Here is a 23,595-nt window from a genome sequence, read left to right as displayed (position 1 = left end):
TTGCATGCAAGGTTTGGAGATTCTGGATTTGGTGTATGTTTGGTGGGGGTTTTTTTTAAGTATACATACAGTTCAGGGGTAGCCATAAAAATGAGTATTTCCAGGATGTCCCAGTAAATAAATGGCTTTCATTAGGAAGGTCTGAATAAGAACATGCACCCACAAATAATTCATGAGAGACTGTCTAGCGCTGTATGAGAGATTTAATGAGAGTAAATTAATCCTACGTGAAAATGTATGACAAGTAATCATCTCTTTGAAGTGAACATTCCAGTAATATTTAGCAATATACTAAAGGCCACTTTCGTTAGATAATATTTAAAATGTTGTCGTACTACAGATTGATGTTTTTCAATTTATAGCCCCGAATCTACGGTACCTTTTAATTAACTTAACCGTGTTCTTCCCTCCACAGGGAGGCTCTGGGTCCCGACCTGGATCGCGGTCTGGTTCACCAGTTGCTAGGCGCTGAGGCTCTAAGATGCCATCCAAGGATCACATACTCTGCTTCGTAATGTAACTGCCTTACAAGTAATAACAACTGCAACAATTACCTAGATAGACGCAATCCATTACTTAATGCCAATTAGGTTCTGCATGCAGTAGATTATACAAACTTCTATTGGCAATCCCTGACCAACAGTTGAATGAAAGGAACGTAAAAAGTAGCTTTACTAGATGTTTTCCTTATTTTGTGTGAAGTAACAAGATCTCTGACTTTACTCATTCTTCTTCAGGATGCCCTAACTGTATGCTGGACTTCATTACTTCTCCCAAACACCTAATTTGAGCTCAAATCTTCTGGTTTCATTTTAGTGAACATCAGAATTACAAATAAAGAGCTAATGTCTTGGATACCGAGCACTGCTGTTAATGAATTTCTGAGACACTGCTGTTAAAAAAAAAAAAAAAAAAAAAAATTCACCATGTGCAGAAGTTGTAAGGACTGTTTATCCAAATACTTTTTTTGATTTGGGTATTTTTTGTTTTGTTTTAATCTTCCTTCTCTCACTCACAGAATAATTTATTTTCATAACAGGATTAGGCAGTCATGGAAAGGTTTACCAAACATTGGGAGTTCAAGGTATGTGAAGCGTGGGAGGGGGCAGATGTTGTAGAATCAATACGATGCAGAGCAATAGTAACAAGGAAATTCTTTCCATACCATGAATTGCTCATTGCATCCAAACCATTAGAATTAAGAGCAGATGAGGGAGAGAAAGAGGATTTAAAATTTGAGTTAGACTAATGCAAAGAAACAAGGGATATTCCCAGAGAAGAAACATCTAAGATTGCACAAGTGACCACTGGACGTCACTGGTGCCTCACAGGAACTTTGCTGCAACAGCATTAACTTTGCAGTACAATAAATAAGTAAATAAATATATAAACAAATAAGTCTAATTTCTGAAAGAGAGCCCTTCAGTACTGGTATCTCAGATAGTCCTGCACATCTCGTGTTAGAAGCTCAAATCTCTCTCCTGGTATTGCAGCAGTGTTAGATTTGGTCGGCTCACCTTTTGCCTGCGTAACACCTGAATGCCTATTAAAGGCAGTGCACCAAAGCAAACACGTAGTAAACTACTGTGAACATTTAACTGTTGTACTGTAGTTGCCTTATAGAAATAAATTATAGCTGAGTTAGACTTAGGTATTAACTGTTCACAAATTACTAAAATGAACGTGTGGCAATGGTATTTCCAACCACACTTCGGGAAAGAAAAGGCTCTTCTGAATTGCACTGTTTCATTAGTTAAACTTACCATTTCTTCAAGCTGTCATCTAAGTGTCTGATTAATTACTTTATTTTTTTTAGTTTTAGCCTATGCATTGTAGACTATGGCTAATGCTTCCCAGGTTGAAACTGCATGCCTAATAAGTGCCCAGTAAAAGTTACCTATAAATATGTATGTTAATTGCATTTCACATCTAAATCTATTACTGTAGGTTTAAATCAGTGTCCATTAATATGAAGCAATGAAAGACGAGAGGATAGAAAATACATAGAGACTAAAGAAAACAAAAGCACCAAAATTATTAAGCATACACACACATATTACATCTTCTATTACCTACATTGGTCGCTATGTGTATTTTTCTATTGTAGCTTCATTCAGATGTATACTCTGCAACGTAATAGTTGATTTAATTTGAATACCTATTGTTCTTATAGGAACACAGCTTTTAAAAATATTCATTATTGAAATAAAGTAATCAACTTGAAATGAAACTTGGATCAGTTTTGTCTTTTACAACAGAGAAGATCATATATATATATATATATATATGAAGTTCTGTGAGTCAGTTTCCCCCCCTCCCCAAATTTATGAATAGTGTTCAGATACTAGAAAATGACACTTTGGGACCCAGGACCCAGTTGCACACAGGCTTCTAGTGACATTGCTGGTGACACAGCATGGCCCACAAGGCTGACAGTATGACACAGGATTTATGGGACGCCAGTGTCTTTGTGGAGTGGCAGCTAAAGGCCGGGGGGAATTGCAAGGCATAAAATGCCTATGTACAGGTACTGAAATCCTGCCCTTCATAGACAAGTATAGCACCAAGTATCTTCTTTGAACAGGGTAGGTGAAAATCAAGTTGTTTTTTTAAAGCAGTCTTCAAAAAATGGGAAAGAATATTTAAGGTAAAAAAAAATTGAGAAATACATCTTTCAAAATACTGCACTATAGAACTACAGAACTTATCCAAAGCTGCTACTTGCTTTCATCACTCTGCTTTCCCCTCAGTCATCTTTTCCAGAGGCTGAAAGTGGCTTTTTTTGATTTATTTCCTATAGAAGGAAAGGTATGGTACACTTTAAAGCCTTATTTTACCAACACAAGTCTCTCAAAAGAGATTCAAGCTTAGACTTTAATTACTAGCTAGTAGTTTTGCTGAAAAGCCACAGTTTAAATGGCTACTTGATTTGTAAGCAAAGGATTTTTCCTGAAACAAGAATGCACAACCAGTACTAGGAGTGTGTCATTTCTTGTACTGAAGGAATGGACATAAACCAAAAGAAATATTTGAGCAGACACAAGGCAAAAGGCCCGAGGCTAGCGTAAGCCTACTACTGCATCAAACCAGAAAGCACAGAGGCATTCCTAAGCACTATTCGCTTACCCGCTACACAATGTGACTCTTCAAACAGGCCTCACAACAAAGGCTTCCTAAAACAACGCATCTACTTCAACACTGCTTTTGAAAATACCAACATATTGGTTACAGTGTCTGTACTTGTACTGAACACCAACAGATACGCTGCCTCGAAAACCTCCGACTCAATCTTACCAAGGAACCTGGGCTACGAAAACCTCAGTGCAGGATACTCGAGAGCAAATTCTTGAAGTTCACAGAGGAGGAGCATGCAGGGAAACAAATCCAATTCCATGTTACAAAAAAAGTTTTTTTAGAGGTCTATTTACTGTAACTGATAGGACTTCAAGTGCTGGAGAAGTAGCAAACTGAATCTGGGGAAAATGTCAGCTGATTCCGTAACTCACGCTGCTTATTTAACACTTCCAAGACAGAATACACACTCATTGCCTCTAATCAAAACCTAATGCTTTGAGAAGTGACCATTTAAAAACAGCATCTTTTTAATCATGAGATCTGCTTTTAGCACATGCTCACTGACTATCAACTGCTACCAGTTTTTACTTGCTGGCAAAGCAGTCACAGCTAGAGCAGACTGAATGCTCTCAAGCATTCAGGAATCGCGCTCCCATTATGAAGGATGGATTTGCATCTGGATGGCACCAGCTGTAAATCATCTCCCATCAAATCGGATTTGGCAACCTCTGGCAAGCGTCATCCCCTACGCAGCAAATCAACTTTGCTGTGCATTTATACAGTACTGTCTGAAAGAACAGGGAAAAGGTTTTATACATGGTACATGCACATTTTACTGTATCAAGAGAGCTAAACAGGGCACTGTGCCATGGGGCCGGTATGCCTGCAGACAGCTGTAAAATAGAATGTCTTTCTAAACCAGCTGAAATACTAACAGGCCGTCTGGAAGGAAAGGCGCTGCTGGAAGAACTTCACATATATTCTTCAAATATAACATTGAGAGATGGATGCACTTCTGTTAAATGGAGTTTTTAGAATTTCCTAGAATCCAGAATCAAACGTTTAAAAAATACACAAAACAGAATTTGGAAAAAAGTAATATTATTTAACATGTTTTTGAATTAAATATTCCACATAACAAAAGTGTTATTTTCATGTCACCAATTATATTACTTATATACATATGCCAAAGAGTTAACAAAAGAATTAAGAGATGCCCTATCAAAACCAACAGTGATTTCTTGCTTCAGTAATCTGAAATAACTAGTTTGCATCATAGACAAAGTATAGACAATATTTACAGAAAAGGGCTTTTTGGATCTGAGAGCAATTATCCTTCAGAAGGTAAATTAAAATCCAGCTCTGTAGTATAGTACAACAAATCTACCACTGATCTAGAAGTACTTGTGGCAAACCAAAAAGATGAACTTCCTGCAACTGGGATTAATATTTACAAAATATACTGATCAGCCACACAGAGGCTCATATAACTTTAAATATATATATACATACATACAAGCACACACATATATATATCTATATATATGTAACATATAAATAAAATTCAAAAGAATAAGGTAAAAATAAGAAAAGAGCTTCTGTCTTTGGAATGTCTGAAAGATGACTATGTTTTTACTCCAGTGTTTCTTTGTTACGAATATACTCAACAAGTGGCACCTTTCAAAGCATTACTTAGCCAACTAGGTAGTTTTTGCTGAAATAACGATGTCAACAACAACAAAAGTAATGTATTTCCAAAATTCACAAAAAAAATAATGAGCAATTTACAGATTTGAAATGATAACCATTTACAGCACTGGGGAATACGGTATAATATAGGCGACCTAGTGTGCATCTAACTTTCGCACTGCTAACACAAAATTGTAAGTTTACTTCCCAGATTTAGTATATGGCTGTGTTTTCCACAGATACTGAGATATGTACCTGCTGATCCAATACAGCAAACAGAAAAGAAGAGGCTTTCATTGGAATCTCTTCTAGTTTGGATTCCTTTAAATAATTATTGCTGAGTTTAAAACCTCAGACTTTTAATGTAAAAACTAACAACTAACTGCCTCTGTGGTAGGAATGGAAATGAACATGCTCCCTCTCAAGAGTTTAACTCAAGAAAAGCCGTAAGTTTATGGCATTTTATTTTTTTTCAACAAATTCTCATTTGTACTAAAAAAAAAGCGCTTAAAACAGAAATACATCCTTTTCCTGTGCCTTGTAAAAAAAAAAAAAAACCAAAACAAAAAACCCAAAAAACTAAACCAAAACTATTTTATACTGCATGCATCTACTCTGTAACATTTTGTTTCCAACCTCAATTATTTCTTTAAACACATAAAAAAGAAAGCTGACCAACAGTTTCATGGTTTTCCCACAAAGTTCTTCTTCGCTTCCTTTAAAAATGGGAATCGTTCTATTCTGATATAAAGTTCCAGTTTATTTTTCAAATAGATTTACTGTCTGTGAATTAGAAGATGAAATTGTATACAGTATTACCTGAGTTCATTGATTCACAGACAACTTAGCACAGATTAAATGATGTTTTCCCAATATTCTTCTACAAGCTTAAAAAAAGAATGATTCTTTTAGGTAATTTTTGTAAATAATTAAAAAAACTATAATATATTATTCTATTGTTAATATTTTCAATGCTTGAAGCTTTAACTGTAAAAATCCATCTTTTACTTTTCTGAAAACTTGTTTAGAGAAATTCAAGTCCCAGAAACTTTTTTAGCTTTTAAATTTTAAGATGTCATCGAAAAACATTGCCTATACTTTGCCATTCATTTGAAGATTCTTGTACCACTTCTTCTAAATTCAGAGCACGACTAATATCTTCCCCTTCTTGTTCTTGATGACTAGCAGGCTCTTGTACAGGACCTACCACAGCGCAAGAGAAAAAGACAAATGAGTATGATTTATATACACTGTAAGAAAAATGCAAATATAGCACCTGGGAATAAAGGAAACATGCTGGGAAAGGTATTACACAACTACTTCAGATTCAGTAAATTCATTAGACGCTCTTTGAAAAATTTAAAAAAATATCTAATATAATCAATTGTTTTCCTGTAATAGTTTTTGAACTTTCTATTTCAGATAAAACCCAAAGAACGATAAACAGTAACCAGTCTCTGTTTCAACCTGCTTTTTGGGTTGCATGTTCAATTATGAGCTCATCAGCTCTGGTCATTGGCTATTAGTGCCTAATTCCTCAATAACTTAAGGGAAGTGCTTTGTGCTTTCCCAGTAAATCATATGGCTTCCTGCACTCATTATGCTACGTACCAGTGTAACCATGAGCCCGTTTCATATGCAGTTTCATATTGCTTTTCTGGGTAAATCCCATTGCACAGTAATCACATTTATAAGGCCTCTCTCCTGTGTGCTTTTTCATATGGACCTGAAGAGCACTCTTCTGGTTAAAAGCCTTTTCGCATAGTGTACACTGAAATGGCCGCTCCCCTTATAAAAGAGAAAAACGTATTTAATGATTTCTCATTTCAACACAAAAATACAGTTCAGAATTCAGTAAAAATCATCAAGATTACCTAGAAATTAAGTAGACATGATCTTTTTCCTTCAGACACTCTCAAAATGGTGCTATGGCTCCATATCATCAGCAAAACAGCCCAAATTAAGTATCAGAATATTTCTGAAGTCCTAAACCACTAATATTGTGATTTTTCCTATCCACTTTATTATCTAGGTAAATTATTTAATAGAGGTGTAAAAAAATCAGTTTATCAGTTTGACTTTTCTGTACTCAAGGGGACCATCACCTTTTTACATCATTTACAAATAAGTAGATAAAGCAATATTCTAGAATTAACAAAGCTGATGTATGTAAGAAACTAGAAAGTCGAATGTGTTTAAAAAAACACAAATTCCAGTGGTTCTACATGGGACCTGTGGCCTCCTATGCCAATAGCTACTATTGATTCCCATGTCTTACTAAAGCAGGCATATTTTTGCAAATCTGCCAGAATACTACTAATTTCTAAATATAAAATCAAGTACATATTCATTACAAAAAAAATTTAAAAACTTTAAAATACCTGCTTTGCAAAACCAGACCTTTACTTCAACATCCAACACCACAATCACACACCACCACTGCTGTATGCCATTAAGGGCTTCTAAAAGCACTTTCTGAACTTACAAATCCAGTTTGTTATTAGTTAGCATAATAAAGCACAAGCATAAATACTTTTCCACAATTTTCTTTAAAGAACCAATTTCTCTCTTCCTTCATTACCTGTATGTTAGTGTCCCCACATGTATTGTAGCTTACATGCTAAATCCAACTTCTCAATCAGTAAGAGGTCCTTTAAAAGACAGAAGTGTTCTTTCTAGTTTTGTTAATAATGATTTCACTAGTTTGTAGTGAAATCTAGGTTTCCTCAGATACTTTTGACTTCAGGTTTTCTATTCTGCTCAGATGAACAGCCTTTGTGGTGTTGTGTAATGGATTACCACATGGCTTCTTGGGAGAACTAGAAGCATCTGCCTCCCTCTAATTTTGGCCACATTTCTCCAAACTGCTCTTCACTGATAAATCTGAACGTACAAGATATCAGAGAATGTGTTTTCCTCCTGGCCACTGATTCAGTAGGTATTGCACATTAGACTTCATTTAAAATGTTGTAGTCAAGATAGAAATCACAAATGCTTTCTCACAGACAAGGATCATACCTTTAGGAAAACAAATCAGTTTAGATTTACATTAGTCTGTCCTATCATAGTTTATGTAAGAACACCCATCTAAAAACTTCTGTGCAGTACATTTTCACTCTTTTTGTCATAAGGGATTTTTTAAACAACATTCTCTTCTGGAAGAATGACTATCATGTGAATTGACTTGCTGTTTCAACAATGTCAGACAACAGTAATGCAAAAATGAATTTAGCAAGGATTGATACAGTGTTTAGGCATTCCTAGTGCATGAGGGCCCAAGCACAAGAAACCCAAAAATATCTGAGGATGTACTGAGTAAATTACAAGTCATTCCAAAATAGAAAGAATTTTTTCCTATGATGGCGCAGATTTATGAGAAACAGATGCATAAAGGGATTCTGCTCTGTTCCCAGCCTTCCTGAAGCACTCTGTGTCTATTACAATGGGTAGCATGAATCAAAACAGGGAAAAGAGAAGCTGGTTGTCTTTTCTGCATTCAGATTATTTTGTGAAACTCTTTAACTACAACATTACCTTTTTAAAGTCTGTATTATTTAAGTCAGTTACGCAGAAAGCAAATTATTGGGTAACTCTAAAGACTTTTAATGTCCTTGGATTGTAACTCCTGCTTCTCGTTTCCTGCCCCCAGTATATTCCTTTCTACCACAGTAACCACAAAGCAGCTCTGTTCACCACCTTCAGTTTTACTCTCTGGAAGAGCAGTCACCGTTTCTGTTGGGGCAGGGGGTGGAGGGAAGAGAAGCATAAGCAGTCAAACCCATCAGATGAGAATACAAAAGGTCAGCAAAGATCCCTAACACATAAAAACAGCTCTAGTAGATCAGATCAAAATTTCCTCCCATACTCAGAGGAGAAACCACCTTCAACCAGTTGGTAGGATCACCCCTTATAAAACATGTTTATATACACCCACAGTAGAGTAACTGCAACTAGTAGCAACTGAGCAGTGATGAATGCTGCTCGCTGACAAATGGCTGCAAAAACCCATTACCCTTATCAGGAGTTACTGCTTATGTACCAGAAGTTACATTTTGCTGAAAGTGGATGACTCAGCCCACTAACATTAAAGTCTATTCCTATCACACTTGTACTGCTAACTTCCCCTCCTGTTACAATACTCTCTAGTTGCCATAACCAATACATATCACCCACACTGCAGCATTTTGCAACTTGATACATAAAGATCTCATCCATTCCCAGATCAGTGATCACCCACGTTCTTCATCTGCTTTTTACGCTTAGTACCTCCCCTTTCTATCCATGCCTTCCCATTGCAACATCTCTAAACCTGCTCTTAGGATTCCCAAATCTGAGAACTTCCTTAGCAAAAGGACTCAAACCATCAATTCACCAAGTTCATGAATCCTCTCTATCCAACCTCCTATCCTTCCCTCATAGAGAGTTCTCAGCAACTGAAAAACGTCAGGGCCAGAACGCAACCAAAATGAGCCAAATTGGTTTTACCAGAACAAATAAACAAATGCCACAGTAGGCTGCACATTGTATAGGCCCGATCTGATTAATCCACAAACATTTGGAATCACTGAATAATTATTCTCCAATTCTTCTTTTTTGTCAGGGTAAAACAAGTATCAGACTATATTAATTTCTTTGTAAGCCTCATGATATACTGCAGAAAGCAGAAAGAAAGCACAGATAGAAAAAGTATGACCTTGTCTTGACCAGTTATGTCTCAGCAACTGTTTACGTGCAATGGTACGTATGCACTAATGTAACCGTAATAGAAGACAGAGTCGTTCATCATCTTAACAATGATTTTTTTTACTTCGCAACTGCTACATGGGAAGTTAAAGCAGTTTCCTAGACTGTGGCAATCTTAACATGTTTTCAGCTTCATCTACCGTTTTTTTTTCCTCCTCTCTGCCTGTCTTCCCTGGAAACTCTTTTATCATTTATTATTCATAACATCATAGTGCACAGCCTTAGACATAGACTGAACCTCCACCATATTAAGTGCTTCATGAAAAAAGAGCAGAGAGACAGATCCTACCTTTAACAACTTGCCATAAAAGAGAAAAGAAATTAAGACAGACAAGTATATAAGGACACATTAAGATAACGTAAATTATCCATACTGGCAGTGGTCCCAAGACTTCAACAGCCTATCAGGTGTCACACAGATACATAAAAAGAATTCAAAGATACTACTGAATAAACATTTACATCCCTTACAAACATTTGGAACAGCATGGCAGAACACGTGTGTGTGTGTTTATATAAGACTGTATTTGTCAAAGCCAGAGAAAAGAAAGTTTGGATGCATAAAATGAGAGCGTGCACAAGGCACTTGGATATATAGGCAAGTCTCTCTATATAATATATAATATTATAATTATATATAAACTGCAAGACTGAATCTGAGGATGCAAAGTAAAGATCCATTCAAAGATGAAACTCCAATTATACGTCCCAAGACGGGCAAGTGATGCTAACCAAGATAAAATGACAGGGTTAACAAGATAACTTAAAAGAAGAGATTAAGAACTTTGTTGTAAATGTACGAAGAGCAGCCAAAGGCTAACCACCAGAAGTTGATACTGGGGAAGAAGAAAGCTCTGGCTGAGTCACTGAAAGACAGTTATCCTTTCTGGGGAGTCATCTTATGCTACAGCACATCCAGTCAAATTTCTTGGTCCCCTCCAGCTTAGTAGCAACACAGATAACTTTTCCTTTTCAACTCTAGCAGCCATGGCAGTTCTTTACTCGTAGCAGTGGTATGGAAAAGGGAGAAGCTGTTTTGGAGAACTGACTCCTATATTTAGAAGTCACGTTCTTAAGATACAGAAGGTGAAAGGGAAGGCAGTTGGGCTATCCTACATACAGCTTTCAACTTTTAGCAGGGCAGAAGCTGCAACCTGAAAAGCATTTTTATCACAGAAAAAGCATGATCCCTAGGAGGAGTCAGTGTAGTCTTTTTACGGAGTAACAGTTGAAGAAAATAATTAAGCAGAAAAGAAGAAAACAAATTAAAAACACTTGCATTAGAAACCGATGAACCCAGTAGTAGTTCAATGACAATGAAGCATTGCATACAGCAGTATCAGCAGTCAAGACTGTCCCTTATTCAAGGTCACTGAGCATACCCACTCATTTGCACATTCTCCTATATGCTTCAATCAGATCATATCCAGTTTCTTTGTACCACTTTAAACAACGCTTTAAAATATGGTTTTAGTAATCTGTTTCAAAGACTGACAAACTCTTAGATACAGGCTCATGCATTCACATTACTGTTGCAGTACTGCCATCCCAAAATATGGAGACGCTTAATCACACCACTAAGCATGACGTTCTGTCTTTGAACAAAACAGCACAGTTTCTGAGATTTCAAGTCTGCTGCTTCTCATTTTAATTTCTAAACCCTTTGGGTTAGAAACGTATTTGTTTTTTTTAAACTTAAGTTGATATTTAAATACAGTTACTTGAAACCATGAGCAAGGACTCCAAATATAACACCCATATGAGAAAATCTTGCAGGATAAAAATAACTTCTGGTGTTACCTGTGTGAATGCGGCTATGTCTTTCCAGCTGACTTGGCTTAGCAAAAGCTTTTTCACAAGTATCACACTTAAACACTCTAGGCTTCTGGGAACTCAGTGAAGGTCCAGCCTGATGGGTTTGCATGTGTTCCTAAGCCAGCCCAGAAAAAAATACATTTCAGACCATTTAAAAAAACATCAGTATTTGATGTAGAAATATATTCACACTTTGAAGACAAAAGCAGAGGATCTTAGTCATCAACAGACAAGGTGGAAGAAGATGGAAGCCTGTGGGTTTTTTTTCTTTTAAATGAGAGACTGTTTTTGTGTATCAACTCTTTGTAAGGGTGATGCATCAGTATCTCTACATTTCTGAAAACCTCTGTCAATAACTTTATACATTGCTTTTTTTGCATAATCATCTGAAACAAAATTAACAAAAAGAAACAAACCACAACACACCAGAATTCTTGAAATGCTTTGTTCACTTACAAACATGACTTTTGGACAATTGTGCATTGCAAGTTAATACTAGATTTTTTTCCCTCCCCTCTACAGTATCCATCTCCCCGCCTTGCCTGATACGTACGTAATTCCTACTCGGCACCTGAGTAAGCATCACTGTAAAACCGTCCAGGCTTCAGAGGGGACTATCACAACATACACACACACAGCTGCACAACATCACTGTGCAAATCAAACCACAATGAACTCTTAAATTAATTAAAAAAAAAAAAAAATCACAGAACAAGGGTATGACACATTTTATCTTTATGAAGGAGCTTTAATAATTGTTCTAACTTCAGTGCTGGGCCCAGAACTTTTGCAAATTCACAGGAGCATCTTATGTTATCTATTAACTTTTTCATTGAAATCTTTTTATTAATATCAGGATACAATTCAGATAACAAAAGAAAGCAAATACAAACATACTCAGTTTAAAAATCTAATCAAGAACTGTATGTGAAACAGTACTGTGAGTACTTGTCCACTTTCTAAAATGTGTGTGGATATTCTTTTCATTACAGACTAAAGACTAATTAATAGTCTTTACCACACCTGAACAATAAGCTTTCTTGATGTCTATAAAGTCCTATTCCTCACTCCATGAACTGAAGCAAATTGTGTCTGCAGAATTTGTTTTCACTGCAAAAATCAGCAAGACAATTACAAGGGAGAATATTATTATCATAGTAATTATAATAATATAGTATTACAGGGAAATAATAAAAGGTCTTCTCAGAAAATCACAGATTTGTAAACCAGAGCTTAGTTGGAGATGAAGAAAATCTGTTGCTTTTATCTTGTTCATTATCTCCTGAAGCATCAAAAGGGTGGAAGCAGACCTACCCCAGAAAAATTACCTGAAACTGGCAGCTGCTTTCTGTCTGCTATCAAATAAAACCCAACCTAAAACAACACCCCGTTGCAAATAGGAGAGCATCCAGAGATACACCATAAAACTTTCACCCTTCTCTGAAGAAACAGCCTGGGATGCAATTCTGTTCCGCTGCTCTGCCAATCCCTTATACTTTTCCTGTAAAATATATGCTTTTGAAAATAGCTCACGGGAATGCAATGCTCTGAAGTGCAAACACTTCTTTGTAGACTTACTTAGTATTTGATTGTTCATATGATGTTTTATAAGTTTATTTGTGTAATTCTCATATTTTTCAGATAGGAAGCATCTTGGGAGTCCCAAATGACGATTATCTAATTAGAAAATAAGAACTGGAAGCCTTCTTTGAAAGGCTCCTTTACTTTACCCCCCACCTCATGCATTGGTATGCAACTCTTCAGCTCCACCTATCTTGAAACATTAATCGTAACCATCTCTGAAAGCATGGCAATAAAAAGTTTGTTTTGTTCCATTGTTTTAGTAAGATCACAACCTCATTCTGTTTTCATCTCAGAATTATGTCCGTGCTTTATTTACTATTTACAGTCACCTTGCATGTATTTCCACTATGTAATCATGTGGAATTGGACAGTTTAGTCACTGCGCATGTCTTAAGATTCTCCTCTCTGAAGCCGTAAAATCAGGACAGTTGCCAATATCAGAAGGGCGACAGAAGACACTGGACTGAAAAATTTGGACACCGGGGGTGGGTGGTGGGAATGTTCGTACATAATCTCTAGAGAAGCTTTTCTTGTGGATAATTGTGAAATTGCTGGTAGCGATGGCTTTGGAAGAAACACATACAGTTAAATACTGCCATCTAAACATTGGTACCCTTACCTTCTACTGTTTTTTTTCTGGAAAGCCTGAAGTTTGGCAGTGCTATTAATATTTTTGGTGATCTCCAGAATATCATCAGTACAAAATGAAGGCCTTGAGTAAGAGATCACTGAACTCTTCCCAAAACCCTAAGCCAAAACCTGTGGTTTCATTTAACTTCCTATTAAAGACTGCTCACAGCTGATGTTCTGGAACACCTTAATGAAAAAAGAGTTTGATGAAGAGGTGGAAATTTTTTTTGGACATGATGACCAAGTAGCAAATGAACTATCTTTCTGTTTAAAACATCCTCTCCTTCTCACCAAAAGTGAAAAATGATGATTTGGAGATTCTTTTTGACTTTCATAATCAGAAATCCTGGATTGGATTTCTACACGATACAAAGAAAACTCTCCTGAATTAAGATTTATCAGCTTACATAGCCACTAGTTAGACTGATAAAGATCAAACTGTTATGCTGGCTGAAACGGAGTAATAGGGCTTCCACAGGACCAGTTGTATCAAACTGCAAACTTCTGCCACATTTTGATGAAGTGTTCCAAAAACTCAGCTGGTTACTCTGCTGGTTTGTTTATGTCTGTATGTGTATATGGGAAAAGAAACTGTTGAAACTTCCTCATCATCTAGTGACGTTCAGTCTCCAATTTTTACATATATATGCAACATTATCCTCCTTTCTTAGGAACAAACAAAATGGGATCTTTTGCAAATGCTGGTATCTTCAGATCTTTAGGTTGAAAATGGTCCACTGCATTGGATTTTTTTCAAATCTCTTTTTTTCAGAGAAAGTTCATAGAATCATTTAGGTTGGAAAAGACCCTTAAGACCATTGAGTCCAACCACTAAACCATGTTCCTAAGCACCACATCTGTACGTGTTTTGAATACCTTCAGGGATGGGGACTCAACCACTTCCCTGGGCAGCCTGTTCCTATGCTTGACAACCCTTTCGGTGAAGAAATTTTTCCTAATATCCAATCTAAATCTTCCCAGCACAACTTGAGGCCATTTCCTCTTGTCCTATTGCTTGTTACTTGGGAGAAGAGACCAACACCCACCTGGCTACAACCTCCCTTCAGGTAGTTGTAAAGAGCAGTAAGGTCTCCCCTCAGCCTCCTTTTCTCCAGGCTAAACAACCCCAGTTCCCTCAGCCGCTCCTCATAAGACTTGTGCTCTAGACCCTTCACCACCTTCGTTGCCCTTCTCTGGACACGCTCCAGCACCTCAATGTTTTTCTTGTAGTGAGAGGCCCAAAACTGAACACAGTACTCGAGGTGCGGCCTCAGCAGTGCCAAGTACAGGGGGACAATCCCTTCCCTAGTCCTGCTGGCCACACTGTTTCTGATACAAGCCAGGATGCTGTTGGCCTTCCTGGTGACCTGGGCATGCTACTGGCTCCTATGCAGCCGGCTGTCAACCAATACCCCCAGGTCCTTTTCCATCGGGCAGCCTTCCAGCCACTCTTCCTCAAGCCTGTAGTGTTGCATGGGGTTGTTGTGACCCAAGTGCAGGACCCAGCACTGAGCCTTGTTGAACCTCATACAGTTGGCCTTGGCCAGTTGATCCAGCCTGTCCAGATCCCTCTGTAGAGCCCTCCTGCCCTCAAGCAGATCAACACTCCTGCCCAATTTGGCATCATCTGCAAACTTACTGAGGGTGTACTCTATTCCCCTCGTCCAGATCATTGATAAAGATATTAAACAGAAGTGGCCCCAATACTGAGCCCTGGGGAACACCACTTGTGAGTGGCCACCGACTGGATTTAACTCCATTCACTATAACTCTTTGGGCCTGGCCATACAGCCAGTTTTTTATCCAGAAAAGCATACGCTCATCCAAGCCATGAGCAGCCAGTTTCTCCAGGAGAATGCTGTGAGAAGTGGTGTCAAATGCTTTACTAAAGTCTAGGAAGATAATATTCACAGCCTTTCCCTCATCCACTAAGCAGGTCACCTTGTCATAGAAGGAGACTATGGTTAGTCAAGCAGGACCTGCCTTTCATAAACCCATGCTGACTGGGCCTGATCACCTGGTTGTCCCATACGTGCTGCATGATGGCACTCAAGATGATCTACTCCATAACCCTCCCCCACAGCAAGGACAGACTGATAGGCCTGTAGCTACCCAGATCCTCCTTCTGGCCCTTCCTGTGGATGGGCATCACATTGGCTGACCTCCAGTCAACTGGGACCTCCCTGGTTAGCCAGGACTGCTGATACATGATGGAAGGTGGCTTGGTGAGCACTTCCGCCAGCTCCCTCAGTACCCCAGGGTGGATCCCATCCGGCCCCATAGACCTGTGTGTGTCTAAGTGGTGTAGCAGTTCACTAACCATTTCCCCTTGGATTATGGGGGCTTCGTTCTGCTCCCCATACCTGTCTTCCAGCTCAGGGGGCTGGGTACCCAGAGAACAACTGGTTTTACTGCTAAAGCCTGAGGCAAAGGCAGCCTTTAAGTACCTCAGCCTTTGTCACTATGTTTCCCCCCACATCCAATAAAAGATGGAGATTATCCTTAGGCCTCCTTTCATTGTTAACATATTTATAGAAACATTTTTATTATCTTTTATGGCACTAGCCAGATTAAATTCTAATTGGGCTTTGTTCCTTCTAATTTTCTCTCTGCATAACCTCACAACATCCTGGCAGTCCTCCTGAGATGCCTGCCTGTTCTTCCAAAGGTCACAAACTCTCTTTTTTTTCCCCCGAGTTCCAGCCAAGTCTCATCTGGGGTTCCATGTCACCACAAGACTTGCTTTTCAAGGCCCAGGATAGCGTCTGGGGTGGTGGCACGGGGCACAGGATGTTTCCAGCCATCCAGCGAATGCTTCAACCATTGTAAGTACATAGCACTTGCCCTGGTGAGTTTGTGGGAATGTGATATAATCAATCTGCCAGGCCTCTCCATATTTATATTTTAGTCATCGTCCTCCATACCATAGAGGCTCTAACCGCTTGGCTTGCTTGATCACAACACACGTTTCACATTCGTGGATGACCTATGCACTAGTGTCTGTGGCTAAGTCCACCCCTCGATCACGAGCCCATCTGTATGTTGCATCTCTTCCTTGATCACCTGAGGTGTCACCGTGCACTGGTGTCCATTAGAGCCTTATACTCCTGCGGGTCTGATGTGCCAGGCCATCAAAAATCCACACCATCCAGTAAACCCAGTTGTCCCTTTCCTCCACCTGGCTCGAGGCAGGGTCCCTCTAACCAAAGAACCTTGCTAGCACACAATCCCTCAAACATTGGCATGCCATCCTCAGGCTTATCTCTAGCGAGCCTGGTTTTCTCTCTTCCCCCCTTTGATCTTAGTTCATCGCTCTTTCAATGAGTCCTGCTAACTCCTGCAGAAAGATCCTTTTCCTCATTTGAGACAGATGTACCCCATCTAGCTAGCAGGCCTGGTGTCATGATCAAAAAAACCCACTATTTTGTCAGTGACACCAGTCTCAGAGACAATTACTGATCTGCTGGGCCTTCTGGTTTCTTCCCTCATCATTCGCTGCCACTGGAAGGATAGAGGAGAACACTACTTGTGCTCCTGATCCCTTAACTAGTTGTCGCAAAGCCCCGAAGTCTCTTTTGATTGGTCTTGGACTTCTTATTGCAATTTCATTGCTGCCTACATGAAAAAGCAATAATGAATAATAATCCAAGGGCTGTACTAGGGTAGGAACTTTCCTTGACATATCTTTAAACCAATCCAGTATATATTAGAAGTCAAGGTCTAATTATGAAATAAATGTAACATCAGCCAGTTTTAAGAAAACAAATTGAAGAGAGGCTGATATTTGGGGTTTTGTTATCATTACTTAAGGAATACAAGTATCAATACTGTTTTGGTTCTTTTCTGGAAAATTTCTCCTAAACCAGAGTTTAACAGTTTCACAACACCACATTTTCTGAGAGTTTCCCCAAGGACCAATAGTCTGGTTGACACACATGATCACTCCAAGGGAGTGAACTTCACAAAGAGATCCTATTTCCTAAAACTGTGATACTAAAGTGAAAGAAAATCTATTGAAAAGCTCTCCTAAGAGCTACTTAATATAAAGACGTTGACTCTGGCTCCAGAAATTTCTTGCTATAAATTCTGGGAAGCTGGCAAAATTCTGGGCACGTCATATTATATGTTTGCTCTTTTTGTAAACCACTTCTTCTAATCACTGCCTTTTAGTATCTCTCTGAGATAGGATACTGGCCTGGACATACCACTTGTCTAATACAACCCAATATTCTTAGCAGGAACATTCTATAATCTAATTAAAAACTTAAACACAACACTAATTTTTTTTAAAAAACTTAGAAGTATCAGGTAGTTCATCATCTACAGAAAGCTACATAGAAAATATCACTAGATAACAACAATAATATGAGGATATTTTAAAAGAAATTCTTCCTCTGCAGATGTCACTTGTACTCACAAGACAGAGCACGTAAAAATCAAATGTCAGGGTGCAAAGCACCTAAGCTTTTGAAATAATAGTAAGCTACGTGAAAATCAGGATTAGCAGTGATTACATACATAAGCAAATAAAGTAAGTGAAATCTTTTTCTGGCACTATTATTTGAATGACAAGCATTGATATTTTTAAATCTGTAGTCAATATATGCATTAAAATCCTCTCCATGCTCCAGGAGAGAGTTCTCTACCTGTGTATACATTTTCACTTAGACTCCCTCTCTCAGATGCACAACTCTCACTATAAAAGGAAAGGAAAGGTAAAGGGGTAACAGGTTCCTTTCATTACTATCGCAAAAAGTGCAAACCAAAAGAACGAGTTAACAGAACAATCAACTGTTATTACCAAATACCTTGAGATGTGTTGCCCGCTTAAAGGCTTTATTGCAGACATTGCAAACGTGTATTCTTTCCTTGCCATGAACCTCTTTACTATGGTGCATCAACATGGTGGCTGAAGAAAAGGTTTGACTACACTCAAAACACTGGTGCACGCGACCTTCTTTTTCTGCTTGACCGCTTTTAGTCACATTAGAAGAAACCTCTGTCACCTATAACAATTTACAAAAACACTGTCAAATAATTTCATAGGCACATCCACAACAGTGGTTTATTTTTCAAAATCAGGCTCAATGTGACCAACTTTTGGAGAGTACTTGCAATTTACCAAGACAATGGAAGTAAGTTGTATGCAAATCACAGAATCATAGAATGGTTTCGGTTGGAAGGGACCTCAAAGATCATCTAGTTCCAACCCCCCTGCTGCCATGGGCAGGGACACCCTCCACTAGACCACGTTGCCCAAAGCCTCATCCAACCTGGCCTTGCACACTTCCAGGGAGGGGGCAGCCACAGCTTCTCTGGGCAACCTGTTCCAGTGCCTCACCACCCTCACAGTCAAGAATGTCTTTCTAACATCTAATCTAAATCGACCCTCTTTCAGCTTAAACCCATTACCCCTTGTCCTGTCACTACACTCCCTCATAAACAGTCCCTCACCAGCTTTCCTGTAGGCTCCCTTCAGAAACTGGTAAGCTGCAATTAGATCTCCCCGGAGCCGCCTTTTCTCCAGGCTGAACAACCCCAACTATCTCAGCCTGTCCTCATAGGAGAGGTACTCCAGCCCTCTGATCAGTTTTGTGGCACTCCTCTGGATTCAACCCAAAAGGTCCATGTCTCTCCTGTACTAGGGCCCCCAGAGCTGGACGCAGTACTCCAGGTGGGGTCTCACCAGAGCAGAGTAGAGGGGCAGGATCACCTCCCTCCACCTGCTGGTCACACCTCTTCTGATGCAGCCCAGGACACAGTTGGCTTTCTGGGCTGCAAGCACACACTGCCGGCTCATGTTGAGCTTCTCATCCACCAGCACCCCCAAGTCCTTCTCCTCAGGGCTGCTCTCAATCCATTCCTCGCCCAGCCTGTAGTTGTGCTTGGGATTGCCCCAACCCACATGCAGGACCTTGCACTTGGCCTTGTTGAACTTCATGCGGTTCGCACGGGCCCACCTCTCCAGCCTGTCAAGGTCCCTCTGGATGGCATCCCTTCCCTCCAGCGTGTTCACCACACCACACGGCTTGGTGTTATCAGCAAACTTGCTGAGGGTGCACTCGATCCCACTGTCCATGTTGCCGACAAAGATGTTGAACAGTGCCAGTCCCAGTACCGGCCCCTGAGGAACGCCACTCGTCACCATTCTCCACTTGGACATTGAGCCGTTGACTGCAACTCTTTGAGTGCGACCATCCAGCCAATTCCTTATCCACCAAGTGGTCTATCTGTCGAACCCATGTCTCTCCAATTTAGAGACAAGGATGTCGTGTGGGACAGCGTCAAATGCCTTGCACAAGTCCAGGCAGATGACGTCAGCTGCCCTTCCCTTATCCACCGATGCTGTAACCCCATCATAGAAGGCCACCAAGTTTGTCAGGCATGACTTGCCCTTAGTGAAGCCGTGTTGGCTGTCACCAATCACCTCCCTTGCTTTCCATGTGCCTGAGCATAGTCTCCAGGAGGGTCTGCTCCATGATCTTGCCAGGCACAGAGGTGAGACCACCGGCCTGTAGTTCCCTGGGTCTTCCTTTTTACCCTTCTTAAAAATGGGGGTTATGTCCCCCCGCTTCCAATCGGCGGGAACTTCACCAGACTGCCAGGACTTCTCAAATATGATGGCAAGTGGCCTGGCCACTTCATCCACCAGTTCCCTCAAGACCCGCGGATGCATCTCATCAGGTCCCATGGACTTGTGCTCCTTCAGGTTCCTTAGATATTCTCAAACCTGATCTTCTCCTACACTGGGCGGTTCTGCATTCTCCCAGTCCCTGCCTTCTGTGACCTGGGCAGTGTGGCTCAAGCATTTGCCAGTGAAGACTGAGGCAAACAAGTCGCTGACTACCTCAGCCTTCTCCATATCCTGGGCAACCAGATCACCCGTTTCATTCCGGAGGGGACCCACATTTTCCCTCGTCCTCCTTTTATCACTGACATACCTACAGAAGCTTCTTTTGTTGTCCTTGACATCCCTGGCCAGACTAATTTCTATCAGAGCTTTGGCTTTCCTAACCTGATCCCTGGCTGCTCAGACAGTTTCTCTCTATTCCTCCCAGGCTACCTGCCCTTGCTTCCACCCTCCATAGGCTTCCTTTTTTTGTTTGACTTTGCCCAGGAGCTCCTTGTTCATCCACAGGGGCCTCTTGGTGGTTTTGCTTGGCTTCCTCTTTGTTGGGATGCATCACTCCTGAGCTTGGAGGAGGTGACCCTTGAATATTAGCGAGCTGTCTTGGGCCCCTCTTCCTTCCAGGGCCTTGTCCCATGGGATTCTACCAAGCAGATCCCCGAAGAGGCCAAAGTCTGCTCTCCTGAAGTCCAGGGTAGTGAGCTTGCTGCGCGCCCTCCTCGCTGCCCTGAGCATCCTGAATTCCACCATTTCGTGGTCACTGCAGCCAAGGCTGCCCTTGAGCTTCACGTCCCCTACCAGGCCCGCCTTATTGGTCAGAATAAGGTCCAGCATGGCACCTCTCCTCGTGGGCTCCTCTGTCACTTGGAGGAGAAAGTTGTCATCAACACATTCCAGGAACTTCCTGGATTGCTTGTGCTCAGCTGCGTTGTCCCTCCAGCAGATGTCAGGGTGGTTAAAGTCCCCCATGGGGACCTGGGCTTGTGAGCGTGAGGCTGCTCCTATCTGCTTCATCTAGAGGGCTTCATCTGCTCAGTCTGCCTGGTCAGGTGGCCTGTAGCAGACCCCCGTTATGATGTCCCCTGCCCCAGCCCTCCCTTTAATCCTGACCCATAGGCTCTTGCTGGGCTCCTCATCCATCCCCAGGTGGAGCTCCATGCACTCCAGATGGTCACTGATGTAGAGGGCGATGCCCCCTCCTTGCCTACCCTGCCTGTCCTTCCTAAAGAGCCTGTACCCTTCCATCCCAACACTCCAGTCATAGGAGCTATCCCACCACGTCTCTGTAATGCCAATAATGTCATAGCCTTGCAGGCACACACACGTCTCCAACTCCTCTTGTTTGTTCCCCATGCTCCGTGCGTTTGCGTAGAGGCATTTCAGTTGTGCCCCCATTGAGGCTGACTTACTGGCTGGGGTGGCTGGAATTCTTTTGATGTGTCTTCCCAGTGTTTCCCCATTGGTTCTTGTTGCATCCGGAGCCCCTGGCTCATCTCCTCTAGGCTTCGAGCATGCTGTAGTGCGTCCAGCACATCTCTGAGTAGTAGGCTGAGGGCCCTCACCAGCACCCCATCCCTCCAACCTGGGCACATCATCCCACGACATGTCGCTGGCAAGCCTGATGTTGTCCCCCTCCCCCTTGGAGCCTAGTTTAAAGCTCTGCCGATGAGCCCTGCTAGTTCCTGGGCAAAGATCCTCTTCCCACTTTGAGAGAGATGAATGCCATCAGGCCTGGTGCTGTGTAGGCCGTCCCATTGTCAACCCAAAGTTGTGGCGTTGACACCAGCCACAGAGCCATGCATTTACGGACTGTGTCTGCCTGTTCCTCCCAACATTGCTGCCCTCAACTGGAAGGCATGAACTAAATATCAAGTTGTATGTCATCGCTCTTAAGAATGACACATATATGTATTTTAAGAAAACAGAAAGGCTACAATAACTATAATAAAATTCATTTATGCACTATAAATAGAATGTGTTTATATCAATATGTTCCTATATTCGGTTTTATATTCCTGAGCATCTTGCATGATTCTCACATTTCCCACTGAATAAAATTCAAAGCCAAAAACATTGCAGACAAAAAAAAGTATCTCTGATTTTACAGAGAAGAAGAATATTTTCTATTTGTTTAATTTCTTCATTGGGGACTCATGCTTGCTTCTTTTTTAAACCTGAGTTTTGTCAGGAGCTCTTTGTTCCTCCATGCTGCCCCCTGTAACTTTGGGATTCATGATTCTTGAGCTTGGAGGAAGACAATATTTAAAATCAACCAGCTCTCCTGGTCCTCCTTCTCTCCAGGTCTGCTTACAATATCATTAGTCCAAGCAGATGCCTGAACAGACCAAAGCCTGCTCTCCAGATACCCAGGGTTGCGATCCTGCTATTTGCTTTATTTCCTTCCCTCAGGATCCTGAGCTCCACTATCTCATAGTCTCCGCAACAAAGGACATCCCCGTTCTTCACATTCCAAATCAGTTCTTCCTTGTTCTGCGGCTGATAATTGCAAACAACAACTCTGCTTGCTGGCTTCTCAGTCATCTGTATCAGGAAGTTATCATCAATGCACTCCAGAAATTTCCTGAATTCCTTGTGCCCTGCTTGTTGTCCTTCCAGCAGATCTTCAGCAGGCTGAAATAAATCCATGTGGACCAGGGACTGCAAATCACAGGTTTGTTTAAGTTGGAAAGGTCCTCTTGAGATTACCTAGTTCAACTCCTCTACTCAGGACGGGTCAGCTACGGCAGATTGCCCAAGACCAAGATGAAAGCCTCATCTTCTATTTCTTCCTGATCAGGCGGATCTGTAGCAGATGGCTAGTACTCGCAACAGTGTCACCCACGTTGTTCTGCTTGCCAGTCCTAATCCATAAGGTCTCAGCTGGCTTACCATCCAGGCAGAGCTCCATGCATTCCTGCTGCTGTCTTGCCAGTCTGTCCTTCCTGAAGATCCTGAATTCAGCCATGGCAGTGCTTCAGTTGTGTGAGCTGCAGCACCTTCTCTCTCTGATTCCAATGAGATAGCAGCCCTGCAACTGCATGTAGAACTCTAACTCCTCCTGTGTGCTCCCCACACTGCATGCATCAGTGTACAGGCACTTCAGAGAGACACTCAGTTGAGACAATTTTTCCAAGAACAGTGCTGAGGTTTCCTCTATTACTTTGTGATCTCAGCACCTTTATTCATACACACACACTTAAGATAGGCCCTCCTCTCTTCAGGTCTTATTATTTTTGAGGTTTCTCTTGCTCATACCAGCCACAACTTGCCCACATCTTGCTCTTTGTTTGCTAATCCAGTCCACCATTTCTTCCCTTGATTGTGGGTCACCATCTGCCTCTCCCATTTTTCCTATTTTAGAGCTTACATTACCAGGTTGGTTGAAAACATTCATTTTGCCTTCAACAAGAGAGGTCTGAACTACTTTTTCT

At 40.8% G+C, this 23,595-nt stretch overlaps 2 protein-coding genes across 12 annotated transcripts in view; one reads left to right on the top strand and one right to left on the bottom strand.

Annotated features, from left to right (window-relative positions):
• Positions 1–2,230, top strand: part of MBP (myelin basic protein) — a 124,201-nt gene extending 121,971 nt beyond the window's left edge. For all 5 annotated transcript variants that reach the window (XM_075744570.1, XM_075744573.1, XM_075744569.1 and 2 more), the window contains one exon: positions 416–2,230. In XM_075744570.1, the coding sequence (XP_075600685.1) occupies positions 416–472 (57 nt within the window). In that variant the 3' untranslated portion in view covers positions 473–2,230. The remainder of the gene's footprint in view (positions 1–415) is intronic.
• Positions 2,231–4,193: 1,963 nt separating this feature from the next.
• ZNF236 (zinc finger protein 236) overlaps positions 4,194–23,595 on the bottom strand; it is a 95,996-nt gene continuing 76,594 nt past the window's right edge. For 6 of the 7 annotated variants that reach the window (XM_075744563.1, XM_075744566.1, XM_075744560.1 and 3 more), the window contains 4 exons: positions 18,345–18,542; positions 11,308–11,437; positions 6,376–6,552; positions 4,194–5,967 (listed from right to left, as the gene is read on the bottom strand). In XM_075744563.1, coding sequence (XP_075600678.1) covers positions 5,840–5,967; positions 6,376–6,552; positions 11,308–11,437; positions 18,345–18,542 — 633 coding nt within the window. In that variant the 3' untranslated portion in view covers positions 4,194–5,839. The remainder of the gene's footprint in view (positions 5,968–6,375; positions 6,553–11,307; positions 11,438–18,344; positions 18,543–23,595) is intronic. The other variant, XM_075744564.1, reaches the window with a different exon arrangement.

The sequence above is a fragment of the Balearica regulorum genome, chromosome 2 (genome assembly GCF_011004875.1).
Source record: "Balearica regulorum gibbericeps isolate bBalReg1 chromosome 2, bBalReg1.pri, whole genome shotgun sequence".
Lineage (NCBI taxonomy): Eukaryota > Metazoa > Chordata > Aves > Gruiformes > Gruidae > Balearica > Balearica regulorum.
The sequence above is the reverse complement of the archived record's forward strand: the minus strand, read 5'-3'. Positions and strand labels throughout refer to the sequence as shown.